General features: G+C 46.3%; 1 protein-coding gene across 1 annotated transcript in view; it reads right to left on the reverse strand.

Annotated features, from left to right (window-relative positions):
* DDX59 (DEAD-box helicase 59) overlaps positions 1-18448 on the reverse strand; it is a 145513-nt gene that overhangs the window by 68053 nt on the left and 59012 nt on the right. The window contains exon 3 of the mRNA XM_086957770.1: positions 18299-18388. Coding sequence (XP_086813896.1) covers positions 18299-18388 — 90 coding nt within the window. The remainder of the gene's footprint in view (positions 1-18298; positions 18389-18448) is intronic.

Genomic DNA, 18448 nt, shown 5'->3' on the forward strand with positions numbered 1-18448 from the left:
TCAAACAGAGGCCAGCGGAGCACTGATGTGGAATTGCTTGGCATTGGTGGTAAACACTCTGGCAGCTTCTTTGGATAAGGAAAACTGCCCTTGCTTGACATTGGTACTTAAGACTGTGGTATACTTTAGACATGGAATGGGTTTCAAAAACAGCCACTATTATCAATAGAGACTGAATCCATACGGCACCCTTTGCTTGATTACCCAGCCAAATATTACACCTGGAAAAAGCAAACACTCATAGGGAATGAAAGATTAAGTAAAGCATGTGAAGTGTAAGCAGGAACAACATGGTGAACTTAACGCTTTTACATTTATGCAGAAATCAACAAGTATGTTTGCCTGCAAACTACAGGGCCCACAAAGGAACCATTTCAATGTCCCCTGCTTATATGCTCACAAAACGTAAGCAGTATGGTTTAAAAAGACTACGGGCATATTATCAAGGAACGGCGATAATGTTATCGCCGTTACTTGCTAATATGGCCCCACATTCGTGAACACAAAGCCGCCCTACACATTTTGTATTGCAATACCTCCAGGTTTGACGCACTTCGCCAGGGGGGGCGGGGGAACAGCGCTTCACTGGCAAACTCGGTAAAATGACGCTAATGTTTTTGTGGTTTGAATAAAACTAATCTGCCCACTTTAAGAACACTCAGTCTTCCTTTATTTCATTATTGATTTTTCATATTTTGAACCATTTTATTTCCGAGGCTGCTGCAGGATCGGACATTTGAAATGCAAATGCACGGTTTTTCCCTTACCTTTCTGAAGCATGGAGCGCAATGGCAGGCAGAGAGAGGGTGATGCAAGTGTTGTGCACCCTGGCAGGTTGCTGGCAGTGCGACCCCCCCGACCCCCCCCTACCCCCCCTTGGGCCACCCCGGGCTGAAACTGCTTGTTAATGGGGCTTTGTTGGTTTTTCACCCCTCCTAGAGCCCCTGCATCGCCACTCTAACTATTGCTGGAAGAATTTATGTTACACAATACCAAGCCTGAGGCGGGAGACTAGCCTTGAAATCGGTAGTCTCCCGCCTGAATCGGGAGGGTTGACATGTATCTATACAAATAAAGTAGGGGCACGCTGCGCCGTGCCGATCCCGCCCACTTTGACCACTTCGACCATACATTTCAAATTACACACCTGCCTCACCTTTAAACTTGCTGGGGACGGCCGCCGGAGCAATCTGCAAAGTTCACAGGAGAGGAGGGGCTGGGGCCGGGAGGAGCAGCTGACTGCAGGGCAGGCTGAGGCTGCTACAAGTCGAAGGCCAAAGACGAGGAGCCATGCAGAGGCCTCGTCGTCGTAACCAAGATGGTTGGTCAGTCAGTGGTACTGGTCACTCTCCCTCGCAGTCCGTAGTCGCAGCGCAGGCTCAGCTCGGAAGTGGGGGGAGGGGATCCCAAAGATAAAGGGCAAAGGTATGGGGCGGGGCAGTACCCTGCCTGACGCGCCCACCACAGCACCACTGAGTAAATAATCTGACCCACGATTGGGTCACAGGAACCCCAGGGCAGGTCAGCACACTTTTGGGGGCAGGTCGGGAAGTCGCTGCTGGTATAGCAGGACCCTCATTGGCAGCAGCTTCCCGCCTGCAAAGATATACGACCGTGCAGGTGTTACTTGTGGGCAGGGGCCGCAGGGCACAGACACCTTAAAGTCAAAAAGGGGTGTGATGAGGAAGGCAACCATCGGCTGCAGCGTGGGCGGGGCGGCGCCGCACAAAGCTTTGAATCCACCGCACACTCGGCGGATTCTAGCCCAAATTTCGGCAGCCAGCCTAACACGATTTTTTCTCGTGCAATAGGGCCCAAATATCGCCCAATTGTCCAAGCTGTACCAGCCTCTTCCAAGCTGTAGCCTCTCTGGAAATTCCCGTTTCCCCATTGATCAGTCCTCCTGCATCAACTAAATGGCTTATTTCCCATTTTGCAATATCGCCAGTCCCACAAACGTAGGTTTTTTTCTCACTTTAATGTACAGCTACGTTTGGATAACATTTGTATTCTTTTTCTTAATTAAAAATACAATCAGGAGTATGCATGGGAAGAGTGCACTAGCTTTCCAGGATAAAGAAACACATACATGGTGTATACTAAGGTAGATGCAAAAGCGTCCGTAACGCGCAACAAGCGGCACTTCAAACGATCGGGAAAGCGATCATATTGTAAAATGAGACGAGAGCGCGACGGAGGATAGCTCGCGGGCGTGTTTTTCGTGGTCTCCCCTTCCCATTGGCTGGAAGGTAAAATTCCAGCCAATGGGAAGAGGAGAGGGCGGGACTTAAAAAAAGACACGAAAACGCCCCCGAATCGCGTTCCGATGGGGAAAGAGTGACTGACAGCCAATCTCTTCCAATGGCTAGCCTCCATTTATGGAGCTAGCCAATGGAAGACAGAGGCGGGACCAAAGCCCCATACTGTAGGACATAAGATTTCGCCCTGGGCGGAGCACTGCTTTGCAGTGCTACGGCCAGGCCGAAACCTAAATACAAAACCAATATGCGAATGATGGGGGGGAAGAAACAATATGTCCCGACAGGAAGGACAGTAGGATAAAACCAAAAGGTTTGTGACTAAGGTTGACTTGTATGCATGAACAGGATAAAGAATAAGCAGTCGATATATAGGTTTTATTAACAGTGGTTTTAATGGACTGAAAATGATGAAATCTAAATGAATGACAGCACAGAAATGAAATATAATTTTCTGTAAGTAATGGATTGGTCCTCCTATATATACCATATTCACCAGTATGCTCAGTTAGGTGGAAAGGAATGTAGAGAATGAAATAAAACACACTGTGTAGCTGTAATCACGAAGATCATAGGGGATAATTTAGGTTAGGAGACGCATAAAATTAATTGACTCACAAAGTATGTAAAAGTCTAGTCTGAACATGTAAAGCTGGGCTAGTTTGAATTGAGTTTTCAGGAATGTGAATTAGACACAGGCCTGGGGTGTATATTTTTTATATAAAAGGTAGAATTTATTCTTCTTATTTTCTTAAACGTAAAACAATTTTTAGACAAAAAAAAATAAGAAATGTGATGAGGTTTAGAATATATTTAATGCTCTGATTATGTATCTATGTATAATTGTTTTACGCCCTGATTAAGTCCCTATAAGGGATCAAACGTGTTGACTGGGTCTGCCAAAAAAATGATTAAGATCTGATTTGCAATAAAAATACATTTAGAAAAAAAACATCAACATAACAAAGAAAACAAGCATTTGCAATGCAATAGGTCTCGCATTAGGAAAGTGTGAGCTATTGGTATTGTAAATGACAATTTTTTTTAAATATGTGTTGGCTTTAAAAATATATAAATTAATAGCCTTGTTATTCACAAAGCCAATAGCTTACACTTTCCTAATGAGAGTCCTATTGGCTATGGCAATGCTCGTTGGTAGCAAGCAAGGACAGTGCTGTTGTGGTGTTGAGTGATGATGTGGTTGGGCTGAGTGATGTGGTGGTGTCCCAGAGTGAAGCGGTGGATGTCCCCGAGTGAAGCGGTGGATGTCCCCGAGTGATGCGGTGGTGTCCCCCAGTGATGCGGTGGTGTCCCCCAGTGATGCGGTGGTGCCCCAGAGTGATGCGGTGGTGCCCCAGAGTGATGTGGTGTGCCCCAGAGTGATGTGGTGTGCCCCAGAGTGATGTGGTGTGCCCCAGAGTGATGTGGTGGTGCCCCAGAGTGACGTGGTGGTGCCCCCGAGTGATGTGGTGGTGCCCCCGAGTGATGTGGTGGTGCCCCCGAGTGATGTGGTGGTGCCCCCGAGTGATGTGGTGGTGCCCCCGAGTGGTGCCCCGAGTGATGTGGTGGTGCCACAGAGTGATGTGGTGGTGCCCCAGAGTGATGTGGTGGTGCCCCAGAGTGATGTTGTGGTGCCCTAGAGTGATGTGGTGGTGCCCCAGAGTGACATGGTGGTGCCCCAGAGTGACATGGTGGTGCCCCAGAGTGACATGGTGGTGCCCCAGAGTGATGTGGTGGTGCCCCAGAGTGATGTGGTGGTGTTCCCGAGTGATGTGGTGGTGTTCCCGAGTGATGTGGTGGTGTTCCCGAGTGATGTGGGTGGTGGTGTTCCCAAGTGATGTGGTGGTGTTCCCGAGTGATGTGGGTGGTGGTGTTCCCAAGTGATGTGGTGGTGCCCCCGAGTGATGTGGTGGTGCCCCCGAGTGATGTGGTGGTGCCCCCGAGTGATGTGGTGGTGTCCCAGAGTGGTGCCCCAGAGTGATGTGGTGGTGTTCCCGAGTGATGTGGGTGGTGGTGTTCCCAAGTGATGTGGTGGTGTTCCCAAGTGATGTGGTGGTGCCCCCGAGTGATGTGGTGGTGCCCCCGAGTGATGTGGTGGTGTCCCAGAGTGGTGCCCCCGAGTGATGTGGTGGTGCCCCAGAGTGATGTGGTGGTGCCCCAGAGTGATGTGGTGGTGCCCCAGAGTGATGTGGTGGTGCCCCAGAGTGACGTGGTGGTGCCCCAGAGTGATGTGGTGGTGCCCCAGAGTGATGTGGTGGTGTTCCCGAGTGATGTGGTGGTGTTCCCGAGTGATGTGGTGGTGTTCCCGAGTGATGTGGGTGGTGGTGTTCCCAAGTGATGTGGTGGTGTTCCCGAGTGATGTGGGTGGTGGTGTTCCCGAGTGATGTGGTGGTGTTCCCGAGTGATGTGGTTGTGTTCCCGAGTGATGTGGTGGTGTTCCCGAGTGATGTGGTGGTGCCCCAGAGTGATGTGGTGGTGCCCCAGAGTGATGTGGTGGTGCCCCAGAGTGATGTGGTGGTGCCCCAGAGTGATGTGGTGGTGCCCCAGAGTGATGTGGTGGTGCCCCAGAGTGATGTGGTGGTGCCCCAGAGTATTTATTTATTTATTTTATTTATTCAGAGTTTTATATAGCGCGAACAAGATCTTTGCAGATATCAGAGCGCTTCACAGAAGCAGGGGGTGAGGGCAACAGGAGGGTGACTAAACATGGTGTTGGGTACAGTATACTATTCAATAGCATGATCGGGTAGTAGTCATATGCTGTTAGAATAACAATAAACGATCAAATAGACGATAATATAAGAACGGTGCAGAGTCTTTGATCCAGCTACAATAGAGATCAGGAGAGCTAGGCTATAAGGTTGGCTTATACCACTTTCTAAGAGTTACAGAGAGAGAAGGGGTAGGAACATCAAGTTTCAGCAGACTAACATGAACATTAAAGTAATAGGTAGTGAGAGAGTAGTATAATAGGCTCGCAATCAACTAAGGATATGATATCATTAGACATTAGACAATGAGGTAGCAAGTAAAACCAAGGCGGTGCAAAGTCTCTAGTCCAACAACGATAAAGGTCAGGAGAACTTGGCCATAAGGAAGCCTTTCACCTCTTTCTTGAAGAAGGCAGAGGAGGTGATAAGCCTGGTTTCAGGAGGGAGTGCGTTCCAAATCCTGGGTGCCATTCCTGAGAAGGAGCGTTTGTAAGTTTTTTCCTTCCGGAATCTGCGAGGTTTCAGGAGTAGATTTTTTGTACTTCTATTGGATCTCGACCCTCCTGATATAGTCAACTTTTGAGTGAGGTAGTTGGGTGCCTTGTGGTGTACGGCCGAGTGTGTCATAACAGCAATTTTCAGCTGTATTCTGGCTTCAAAGGGCAGCCATTTCAGGGATATCAAATCAGGGGATATATGAGAGTGTTTTCTTGAGCCAGTGATGAGTCTCGCGGCAGAGTTCAAGGAGGCTCTTAGGGGTGCAGTTGTTGCTAGAGGGAGTCCGCTGAGGGCCACAATTCCATAGTCTATGCAGGGGATGACTATGGCTTGTACAGCAGTTTGGAAGTCTTTGACTGGGAGGAAGGGTTTAAGTTTCCTTAATGTATTGATTTGGAAGTTAGCTCCTTTCGCTGCTTTGCTAATGTGCTGTTGCATGCTGAGCTTTGCGTCGAGTGTGATGCCTAAGGATTTCGCAGAATCCACAATGGTCGGTCGGACATGGAGTGCTGTTAGGTGATTGAGCCAGATTTGGGTGGTGGTAGTTTTCGCAGGGAGTGATATCAGGAGGAACTCAGTTTTCAGAGCATTTAGTTTAAGGTGATTATCGGCCAGCCATGATTGGGTGTTGCTCAGTGTGTAGTTCAGGAGTTTGATGTCCTCCGGGGATTGTACCTTTAGGTAAAGTTGAGTGTCATCGGCATACATATGGAAGTGTACATTGGATGCTTGGAGCAAGGTGGCCAGTGGTTCCATGATGAGGTTGAACAGTGTGGGTGAAAGGGAGGATCCTTGTGGAACGCCTAAGTCTACTGGCACAGGTGAGGACAGCACATTGTTGATCTTGAACCTCTGAGACCGGTTATGTAGGAAGGAGGTGAACCATTTGAGAACAGTCCCGGATAAACCCATTCTGGTGTTTAGCAGCTCCAGTAGGTTCTCATGTTTGACCGTGTCAAATGCTGAAGAGAGGTCAAGAAGGATGAGGAGGCATGAGTCATTGCGATCAAGAATTTGGAGGGCGTCATCAATTATGTGCGTCATGGCCGTTTCCGTGCTGTGTTTCGCTCTGAAGCCTGATTGATGAGGGTTGAGGAGGTCAAACTGGTCAATGTGTTTTGTTAGTTGGAGTTGTACACATTTTTCCAGCAGTTTGGCCAAGGTGGGGATATTGGTGATAGGGCGGTAATTGTTTAGGTCAGACGGGTCAGCTGTAAGTTTCTTGAGTATGGGCGTGACTTGCCCCACCTTGAGGGAGTCAGGGATGAAACCTTGTTGAAGGGAACTGTTGATGATTTTGGTCCAGAGTGGGAGGAGCATGGGGGTGAAGTCTTTTACAGCATTAGCCGGTAGGGGGTCTATGAGGTGATTAGAGGGCTTCAAGGTGCCGAGCAGTTTGTGTATTGCTTCTTCAGAGTAGGTGTCGAAGGACGTCCATGATGCGCTATTTTTAGGTTGAGTGTTAGGCATTCTGATGTGGCTAGGGTATCGGCTTGCATCATTGAGGAGGTCAGTTCTTCTGAGACCGGTTATGTAGGAAGGAGGTGAACCATTTGAGAACAGTCCCGGATAAACCCATTCTGGTGTTTAGCAGCTCCAGTAGGTTCTCATATTTGACCGTGTCAAATGCTGAAGAGAGGTCAAGAAGGATGAGGAGGCATGAGTCATTGCGATCAAGAATTTGGAGGGCGTCATCAATTATGTGCGTCATGGCCGTTTCCGTGCTGTGTTTCGCTCTGAAGCCTGATTGATGAGGGTTGTCGGTCTTTAGCTTAAAGAAAGCAGAAAAGTCTTACCTGTGTGGGATATCGCTTGTTGTGTCTTTTGATTGTAAGGGTTGCGACTTGGTTTGAGTTTTGACTAGTTCGAACAATTTTCTTGGTCGGTTATTTGCTTGGTCAAGCTGGAGGCTAAAAAAGTCAGCTTTCGCACGCTTGATTTTCCTAAAGTAGGCATTTCTCTTATTCTTAAGCGTTTTGCGATGCAGTGATGAGGGGTCCGCTCTCCAAGTGCGCTCTGCCATTCGCATAACACCCCTGTCTTCATTGAGTCTGCCGTCATACCAAGGGTTGAATTCTTGGTGGAGACTCTCTTTAGTTGCAGTGGGGCGACTCCGTTGATTATTGAGTTCATAGAGTCGAGGTAGTGGTCGGTCAGTGATTGAACATCAGAGGCGCCAGCAGGGGGAAAGAGGAGACTGTAGGTGTGGGGAGGTAGGGAGTTAGGGTTAAGATTCTTCATGTCCCTTTTCCAGATCTTGGGTTTGGTGTGTTGAGCCGGGGTAGGTTTGACTTTTTCATTGATAAAGAAGGTGATGATGTGGTGGTCTGACCAATCACAAGGTTGGATTGCCCCCAGTTGGGTAGAGTCCTCTTTGGCGATGATCAGATCGAGTATCGGACCTTTATCGTGCGTTGGGCTGTTGCATATTTGGGTGAGGTCAAGCGCATTAAGGAAAGTTTTGAGACTATTCACCACTGCGTCTTTCTGGTCGTCTCCAATGGAGATTAAAGTCACCCAGGTAGATTTGAGTGATCTGTCGACCAGCATTGGATGTGATGGTGTCCATGAGTTGTTGGGTGAAGATGAGGTTGTCCCCCGGCGGGTGATAGATGAGATGTAAGGCACATACTGGTTTGCCCTCGCTGGAGACATCCCCAGTGATGTGGTGGTGTTCCCCAGTGATTTGGGGGTGTTCCCCAGTGATGTGGGGGTGTTCCCCAGTGATGTGGGGGTGTTCCCCAGTGATGTGGGGGTGTTCCCCAGTGATGTGGGGGTGTTCCCCAGTGATGTGGTGGGTGGTGTTCCCCAGTGATGTGGTGGTGTTCCCGAGTGATGTGGTGGTGTTATCGAGTGATGTGGTGGTGCCCCCGAGTGATGTGGTGGTGTCCCAGAGTGGTGCCCCAGAGTGATGTGGTGGTGCCCCAGAGTGATGTGGTGGTGCCCCAGAGTGATGTGGTGGTGCCCCAGAGTGATGTGGTGGTGCCCCAGAGTGATGTGGTGGTGCCCCAGAGTGATGTGGTGGTGCCCCAGAGTGATGTGGTGGTGCCCCAGAGTGATGTGGTGGTGCCCCAGAGTGATGTGGGTGGTGGTGTTCCCGAGTGATGTGGGTGGTGGTGCTCCCGAGTGATGTGGGTGGTGGTGTTCCCGAGTGATGTGGGTGGTGGTGTTCCCGAGTGATGTGGGTGGTGGTGTTCCCGAGTGATGTGGGTGGTGGTGTTCCCGAGTGATGTGGGTGGTGGTGTTCCCGAGTGATGTGGGTGGTGGTGTTCCCGAGTGATGTGGGTGGTGGTGTTCCCGAGTGATGTGGGTGGTGGTGTTCCCGAGTGATGTGGGTGGTGGTGTTCCCGAGTGATGTGGGTGGTGGTGTTCCCGAGTGATGTGGGTGGTGTTCCCGAGTGATGTGGTGGTGTTCCCAGAGTGATGTGGTGGTGTTCCCAGAGTGATGTGGTGGTGTCCCAGAGTGATGTGGTGGTGCCCCAGAGTGATGTGGTCGTGCCCCAGAGTGATGTGGGTGGTGGTGTTCCCGAGTGATGTGGGTGGTGGTGTTCCCGAGTGATGTGGGTGGTGGTGTTCCCGAGTGATGTGGGTGGTGGTGTTCCCGAGTGATGTGGGTGGTGGTGTTCCCGAGTGATGTGGGTGGTGGTGTTCCCGAGTGATGTGGGTGGTGGTGTTCCCGAGTGATGTGGGTGGTGGTGTTCCCGAGTGATGTGGGTGGTGGTGTTCCCGAGTGATGTGGGTGGTGTTCCCGAGTGATGTGGTGGTGTTCCCAGAGTGATGTGGTGGTGTCCCAGAGTGATGTGGTGGTGTCCCAGAGTGATGTGGTGGTGCCCCAGAGTGATGTGGTGGTGCCCCAGAGTGATGTGGTGGTGCCCCAGAGTGATGTGGTGGTGCCCCAGAGTGATGTGGTGGTGCCTCAGAGTGATGTGGTGGTGCCCCAGAGTGATGTGGTGGTGCCCCAGAGTGATGTGGTGGTGCCCCAGAGTGATGTGGGTGGTGGTGTTCCCGAGTGATGTGGGTGGTGGTGTTCCCGAGTGATGTGGGTGGTGGTGTTCCCGAGTGATGTGGGTGGTGGTGTTCCCGAGTGATGTGGGTGGTGGTGTTCCCGAGTGATGTGGGTGGTGGTGTTCCCGAGTGATGTGGGTGGTGGTGTTCCCGAGTGATGTGGGTGGTGGTGTTCCCGAGTGATGTGGTGGTGTCCCCGAGTGATGTGGTGGTGTCCCCGAGTGATGTGGGTGGTGGTGTTCCCGAGTGATGTGGGTGGTGGTGTTCCCGAGTGATGTGGGTGGTGGTGTTCCCGAGTGATGTGGGTGGTGGTGTTCCCGAGTGATGTGGTGGTGTTCCCGAGTGATGTGGGTGGTGGTGTTCCCGAGTGATGTGGTGGTGTTCCCGAGTGATGTCCCCGAGTGATGTGGTGGTGTCCCCGAGTGATACGGTGGTGTCCCCGAGTGATACGGTGGTGTCCCTGAGTGATGTGGTGGTGCCCCTGAGTGATGTGGTGGTGCCCCTGAGTGATGTGGTGGTGCCTCTGAGTGATGTGGTGATGTCCCTGAGTGATGTGGTGGTGTTCCTGAGTGATGTGGAGTGTGAGGGTGTGAGGGGGTGAGTGAGGGTGAGAGGGTTGTGGGGGTGAGGGGTGTGAGGGTGTGAGATTGTGAGATTGTGAGGGTGAGTGAGGGTGTGTGAGGTTGAATGGGTGTGAGGGTGGTGAGGTTGAATGGGTGTGAGGGTGGTGAGGGTGAGGGTGTGTGAGGGTGGGTGAGGGTCCGAAGTAAATGGTGGCAGGGCAGACATCATAAGAGAGGAGAGACTGCGTGGTGACTGCGTTGGTCAGTTTCAGAATCAGGAGGGGCAAAGTCAGCACAGTCTGCGAGGGATCAACGTGTCTAGAGGCAAAGCATAGAGGATGTATTATTGCAGCTAGCAAGTCGAGTGTTTTCAAGCTGTGTCCCTAGAGAGATGGCAACACAGCAACAGCATTTGAAAAGCAAGGCTACTGTAAACAAGCACGGTAGGCTTTCACTTTCGTCCAGAAATAAGCTCTCTGCATTGCTGTGGCGGGGGTTGGGGGAGCGCATTCCTTTGAAGTCTGATGCGGGGGCGGGGTAACAGCAGCCTTTGAAGTCTGATGCCGAGGCACAGACAAATGGTGGTGTGTTATGTGGCTGGCGATGGTGTGCATGCGCATAGATCACATGAACTGTATGCGATCCGCAGCCGTATTGGTAGACTTTTCTTTTCCGCTTACGAAAATCTCGCCAGAGGAATGCGCAAGCGCATTGGCTCAGGCGAGACCTAAAAAGGAAAGACTTTACATATAAATATTTAGATCTAGAGTGATTACAGCTTTATACAACAGAATCATGGACATATGAATAAAAAAAGATAGATTGTTGCCTTCCTACTAAAAAGTATTGTTGATTTATATTGAGTTTTATGGGCGGTAAAAACTCTAGGAGTAGGCACAATATACATACAAATTTTGGGATATTGACCGGTGCAGTCTAAAAGATCACTACAGACATTGTTTTGAAATTCTACAATAATCCACTCCAAGTCACTCTGAAATAATCTACTTTAAGCCACTCTATTCTACTCTGCACCACTATACTCTACGCCACTATGCTGCATTCCAAACCACTCTACTCAAAACCACTGCACCATGCATCAATGCACTCTACCCACTGCACTGCACTGTAGGCCGCTCTGCTACTCCACTGTATGCCACTACTCTCCACTATATGCAATGCCACTACACTCTACTCCATGCCACTACACCTCAATTTACGCATTCCAACCCACTTTATGCAACTCCACAATACTTTACTCCACTCTATGCTATGCCCCTCCACTGTATGTCACTCCACTCTGACGCTTAACTCTAATCCACTATATTCTCCTCCATTCTAGGATACAACACTCTACTCCATTCTACGTCACTGTACGCTACACTGCTCCACGACACTCTACGCCACTCCATGACTCTCCACTTCACGACAGGACACTCCATACCACTGATCTTCTATGCCATAAATGTATAGCCAGACTGAACAGCAGCCACGCTGGTGCACAACATGGCTAAAACATATTGACAAAGCCAATAGTTCTTGCATAGGCGTAACCTACTGGCTTTGCCATTGTTTAAGGCTGGTCAACACAAACCTCCAAGTTACAAAAAATAACTAGAGAACATAAGTAACATTTAAGCTAATTAATGTTCAGTATGGATCTAAGCAAGCACAATACTTGCCAGCTCAAAGCTTTCACGTTTGCAATTTAACTGGCTGGATTTGTTCTCTTTAGAATGAGGTACACAAATAGTCAAATATCCACTTCTGTGCAACAATACCAAAACCTGTGAATTAGAGGACTACAGCTACAATAAAATGGGTAACATGTTGCTTGTGGTCAACTATATTCACATTATTGGTGACAGTGGCATGTGTCCAAATAATCAATCAGAGAATGATTAGACAGTGGCATGTGTCCAAATAATCAAACAGAGAATGATTATCAAGCAGTATTTACTTATGTCCCGATTTTATTTTTTTGCTTTATTGGTTCACAAATACATTTAATAAAACACTGGAAACTGAACGTCGTCTGAAAATCTGGGATAAGTTGGCGTAACTGCCACCGCTGAGCCACAGTGGCCTGACAATAGTCCGGTCTCACAAAAATTTCACAATTCATACCTTCAGCTTTTTTGTCGGGCCTGGCTAATGAAAAGATTGCTTCCCTGGCCAAAAAATTGTTAAAGGAGACCAGAATAGCCCTAGTATATTCTTCTTGCCCTTGACGCTGCTTTCTTATTACAAAAGGAAATCTGTGTGCTCGTTGCACTTCTTTGGACCAATCCCAAGTCATCAGTTCTGGAAAAGCATCATTCAATAACCCGATAATGAACCCCCTAGCTTCAACCCCCTATTTTTTCTCGGGTACACCTAAGAAACGCAGGTTGTTTCTAAGAGCCTGGTTCTCCAAGCCGGATAGCTTATAAGATATATCGTCTTTATGAGCCTTAATGTTATCGGGTTCCTGTTTTTGCGCAGATGTCTCGTCTTCCAAAGCAGAGATTCTTACCTCTGCCTCCGTGACTCTATCGGCAGTTTCCCTACATAACTTAATGGCTCGGCGAACTGCGTTCTTAACTTTAGAACAAGTAGCCTGTGTATGCTGGTTCTCTGCTTTGCTTTCTGCACGATGGCTCATCAAAATATTATAAATAGTGGTTAAAGTGATTTCCTTGGGATGATCATTGGGGGTCCCATCATCATGATCGGCATCCTCAGCTATAGGACAGACACCCTGAGTAGTAACCTCTGAGTGATTAGCCGAGCTGCTTATCTCCTGGATTTTAGACGTGGATAGAGCGTCTTCTACCAGCTCAGGCGAGTTAACTTCGGTCTCTTTGCTCGCAGCCCGTTGAGAACCTCTCTTCTTACGTCTCCTTACTGTGGAGGCAGAAACATTTGGTAAATCTAGGCTGCCGCTTAATTCACCTTCGCCTTCCATAGAGCTGCTCTCATTACTGCACTCAGCCCCATCCCTGCTGGCATTAGTACTATCAACTGAAGAAAAGTCAGATAGAGAATAGAAGTTCTCAACAAGTTCCTGTGGGACTGAGCCTACTAAATCAGGAGTGCCCTCAGTCATCACTGGGGAGCACGATTCTTCCCCTGTAACTTGCAGGTCTGCCAACGCTACCGAAACACCAGCTCCCACAACGCTGCAATTATTATCCAAAAAAGCCGGGTTTAAACCACTCATTTGTGCAGCTTCATTTTTCTGTTTGGAGGATTGTTTCTCAAATAGTTCAGGGAGCGTTCTAAGAGTAGAGCCTTTCCCTTTCAGCCCGCCGTTTTTTCAGCAGCAGCCTTCGGGGATTTTGCAACCCCCTTCTGAATGGTCTTACCCCTACCGGCAGCAGGCTTACCAGGGAGAGTCTCCACCACCTCGTCATTTCCCAAAGTGCCTCCAGCATTTTCTTCTGGCTTGCCGCGTGTAGCCGCCTGAGCTCTGGGTTGCATCTTTTTCTTACGGGCTCCCTGGCATCCTGGATAAACACTGCTCTGAGCCCAGAGCAGATACAATGTAGCACGCCACAGCGGAGCACGCCGCTGAATGTAGAACAGTTCCGTCAGATTTTCAGAAGAAAGGTGCCACCGTTTTTCTGCAAAATCCAGCGAAATTGAAAATCGTATTTAAGGGGAGAATAGATTCTTCTTTTCAGACGTCAAAGCTAAAGAATATTTGGACTCTTTATGATAATATATGATATAATATTGCAATATACTACATTTTTTTCTGATCGAATAAGCTGCATTCGAATGTATTTTTCTCTATGCATGCTCGCTTAGACGCTTTACGTGCTCGTAAAATTAGGTCTCCTTCCTCCTGGGGGTGTCTCAAGGGTGGAGACATGGCACGCCATTTTTTTCAGGAACTGGACGTTCCTGTGCCTCATATATTGGGGAGGGCGGGGGGTGGGGTTCAATGTGGGAGGAGGGTGGGGGGGCAGGGTTGGTGGTGGGGGTGTAAGGCAGTGGTAGTTGCTAGTGGTCAGGTTCTTTGGCACAAATTTGTTTCATTTCTGAGATTTTTTTTGTCTGTATCTTTTTGTGAATTTAGGAAAGAAGAAATAAGGTTCATATTTTTTAGTCCCACAATTATGTTATAAATGGATAGGAAGATAAAAGTATGTACTCTAAATATTAATGGCCTTAATGACCCTAAAAAAGTAGGGGTTCTACGTAGATTGATTCAGTTGCTATATCTTGATATTTTGTGTATACAAGAGACACATATTCCATGGGATAAGCGAACGACTTTGAAAAATTTGGGGCTTGAATTATTAGTAACTTCTAAACAAACGGGGGTTAAAAGAGGTATTGCGATTTGTATGAAAAAAGGAGTTGGTAAATGTGTTAGAACTTTAGCGGACAAATGGGGGAGATGGGGTCTGGCAGAATTAGTTGTGGAAGGTCATAAATTCACCATCTGTTGTTTATACAGTCCTAATTTGGATGATGGTGAAATATTTAATACTGTTAGCTCGGAATTGTCAACCTGGCCTCATCCCATAATTTTGTGCGGGGATTTGAATGTCCATGTCGAATCAAACTGTAATATTAGATCTAATCTGAAATATACTGGCCGTAAGATTAACATTTATAGAGCTTTAAGAGAACTAGCTCTAGAGAACGGATTATTTGATGTGTGGAACAGGTTGCAACCTAATGACTCTGGATATACCTTTTTTTCAATCCCCCACCAGAAGTTTGTTCGTCTAGACTATTTTTTTATTTCATCATCATTTATGGAGAATGTGGGGATAGAGCTATTACCACAACTGGTTTCTGACCACAATCCTGTTATACTGGAATTAAAGCTCCCTTTCAAAAGTCCTAAATTGAATTCACAATGGTCCTTTCAAAGAACTCTGTTGCTTGATGAAGAGTACCTTCAATATATGACCAAAATTATTAAGGACTTTTTTCTCTACAATAATGAGACATCCTCAATCCAAGTTGTGTGGGATACTTTTAAATCTGTTGTTAGAGGCGAAACTATTAGTTACTCCAACTTCAAACAAAAGAAAACACAAGCTGAATTCAAGAATAAATTAGCTCTAATTCGGGATGCTGAATTAAATTTAGTTTTAGCACTTAGAAATGGTCAGGGTGCGGACGAGGCTCAGCGCCTTTTAACTGTTAAAAGGTCTGTCCTATATTCTCACATAATAGATCAGGTGGCGGTTAAATATAAACAGCACAGGGCTGAGTGTTATGAATAATGTGAGCAAACGGGGAGGATCTTAGCTCGGCGGCTTAGACAGAAAGCTATGCAAAATGAAATAGTCGGAGTTGTAGATTTAGAGGGATCACTACAAGAGACCAGGGCAGGGATACTGCAAGCATTCAATTCCTTTTATAAGGTTTTATATAACAAAGATAATAATGAAACTAATACAGCCAGCGCCCCAATGGACTATTTGAATAATATCGATAACACACCACTTCTTGAAGATTATAGAGATTCTTTTACAGCTCCTATTACATGGCAGGAGATTGAAACGGCAATCCTTAGCCTTGCTCCAGGGAAAGCAATGGGGTCAGATCAAATCCCTCTTGAATTTTATCGTACTTTTAGAAATATGCTCAAACCTGAGCTAATTAAAGTCTATCATCAAGCTTTTCAAGGGAATCCACCTGCTTCATGGTCTATGGCTACTATTGCAGTATTTAATAAGAAAGGAAAAGATCCAAAAGAGTTAAGCTCATATCGTCCAATATCTCTCATTACATCTGACAGCAAAATCTTTTCTAAAATTCTGGCTAACAGATTGAACGATATAATGCCCGATTTAGTGTGTAAGACTCAGCATGGTTTTATTAAGAAGAGAGATACCACAGATCATGTTAGACGCATTATTGCTTTGTTAGACTGGGCATAGGCCACAGAATCCCCGGTCGGGGTCATCCTGTTGGAAGCTGAAAAAGCCTTCGACAGGGTTGACTGGGGGTTCCTGTGGTCTGTCCTGGTTTGGAAGGGCTTCCCATTTGAATTCATTAGGCCATTCAGGCACTGTATTGTAACCCTACGGCAATGATTCGTATAGGAATGGAGATGTCTGACCCTTTTTCAATCAGCAGAGGAACAAGACAAGGCTGTCTTTGCTCTCCACTACCCTTTGCGCTATACATAGAACCATACCTGACTAAACTTATGCGAGATACAAGTATTCCTTCGGTTAAACTGTATCAGTCTGAGCACAACGTCCTCGCCTATGCAGACGACGTTGCCATTGTGACTACTGATGCTGTCTTAGCGCTACCGAAAATTGTAGAACTGGTCCATGAGTTTGGTAGGCTCTCAGGACACAAGCTCAATATCTCAAAAACCCAAATACTACATTCCTCTACTGGTCGACCAGGTGGTGTCGTTCTGGCTTCGACAGTTAAATAACTTGGTGTTACAATTTCTGAGAAGGTAGAGGACATAGTCCGGCTCAATATGGATCCTTTGTTAGTTTCTACTAATAGGACATTAGAGAGACTGAATAACCTGCATCTATCCCTTGTTGGTCGCACAAACGCTGTGAAAATGTTGATTCTTCCAAAGTTTCTTTATTTTTTTCGCACCATACCACTTCGTTTTTCCTCATCAGTTTTTAGTAAAATAGATCGAATTATATCTAGGTTTTTATGGGGTTACCGCCGTACCAGGAGATCCATTAAGTGGTGTATTCTTCCGAGAGTACGTGGTGGTTTAAGTATCCCTAGTTTCCGACTTTATTATTGGGTTATTACTCTCAAAGTGATGGGCATCTTATTATTCCAAGAGTATAGCTTAGACGAATCTTTAATACCATCTATATATGAAATGCTGTTGGGAACTGAAGTGCGTCAATGTCTGGTAAAATTCACAGAACCCAGCTATTACAAAAAAACCAAGTTCAAGATTATGATATCTGTATTCCAGCTATGGAAACAAATTAATAAGAAATTCTATTTCCTATCTAAGTTGAATTACTATACGCCTCTATTTGGGAACCCCTTACTGCCTGGGATTTTTTCTGATCCTGTCATGCACCGTTGGCACGGTCTTCAGATCTGTTTACTTGGGCAGCTATATCAAGATGGATCTTTCGTTTCGTTTGCTGAGTTACAGATGCAATTTGACCTCACTAGAGGTGATTTTTTTAAATATCTGCAGATTCGCAGTTTTTTGGAATCTAATAATCTACTACACACTGATTTAATGCATACGTCTGACGTTTTGGAGAGCTGTAGGAAGAAAAATAAAATTGGTGCAATTTATCAATTAATGTTAAACAGAGTGCCAGATAACTTAGATTTCTATGTGGAGAAATGGCAAAGAAATTTGGGAATTGAGGGAATTGATATTTCTAGGGCTCTAGAGGTGAGCAACAGGGTTCTAGTTAATGGCTCCCTTAAAAGTCAGCATTTTATGTCAGTGTTTGACCTGTATTATACACCATCAAAATTAGCAAAATGGAAAGCTCTAAAGGGGACTGGATGTAGCTGTTGTGGGCTTTTTGCCGCTGATTTAAATCATATGCTCTTTAGTTGCCCGAAAATTGTGCAATTTGTGTTTAAAGTTCAAGAATTTTTGAATAGTGTGTTGAATGCTAATATCATCTTATCACCTGTATTAATAATATTTGGAATTCAAATGGAACTTACCGAGTTATCGGCAGCTGAAGAAGGTTTTCTATTTATTGCAATGGCAGTATTACGATCTTGCATAACTTCCCGCTGGCTCGACACGGATTCGCCAACGTTTTATCATTGGCAATCTAAATTATTAAATATTTATAGGCTGGAGAATGCTGTTTACAAATTTAAGGGTCGGAAAAGGAAGATCTTTGGCCAAAAATTATGGTCACCAATCGCAACTTGGATATGAGAATTCTGTCTAGTTTTTCTTTTTCTTTTAGGGTGTTTCTTCTTTCTGTAATTTTATTGTCATGAATAATTGTGCCTTCTTCTGTTATATGTATTGTATGCTATATGTGCTGTATATGCAATTTACCACTGCCCAAAAAACTCAATAAAAAATATTTATAAAAAAAAAAGGAAACTGAACGTCGTCTTATATCTACAATTATGTTTTCTTTTTTACACACAAATTATCTGCATCATCAACATGAGCAGGATTCTTTCACTATGCACATGTTTAAAAACTGAAGGTTTTTTTTGCAAGCTTTTCTAAAGATTTGATTTACCACAGCAAAATACCATGTTTGAGAGTAATTAAGTTTTCATAAAAATTAAAATGTGGGCTTTAGCCTTTGTACATACTTACTTCATCAATAACAACAATTTGTATGTCTCCAAGTTCAACTGACTCTTGCTTCAGAATTTCAAGCAGCCTTCCTGGGGTTGCTATAATAACCTAAAATAGGGGTGACAAAAGCAACATTTTAATAAAATCACAATCTGTGAACAATCTCAA

Source organism: Lissotriton vulgaris, chromosome 1_1 (assembly GCF_964263255.1).
Source record: "Lissotriton vulgaris chromosome 1_1, aLisVul1.2, whole genome shotgun sequence".
In the NCBI taxonomy this organism is placed as follows: Eukaryota; Metazoa; Chordata; class Amphibia; order Caudata; family Salamandridae; genus Lissotriton; species Lissotriton vulgaris.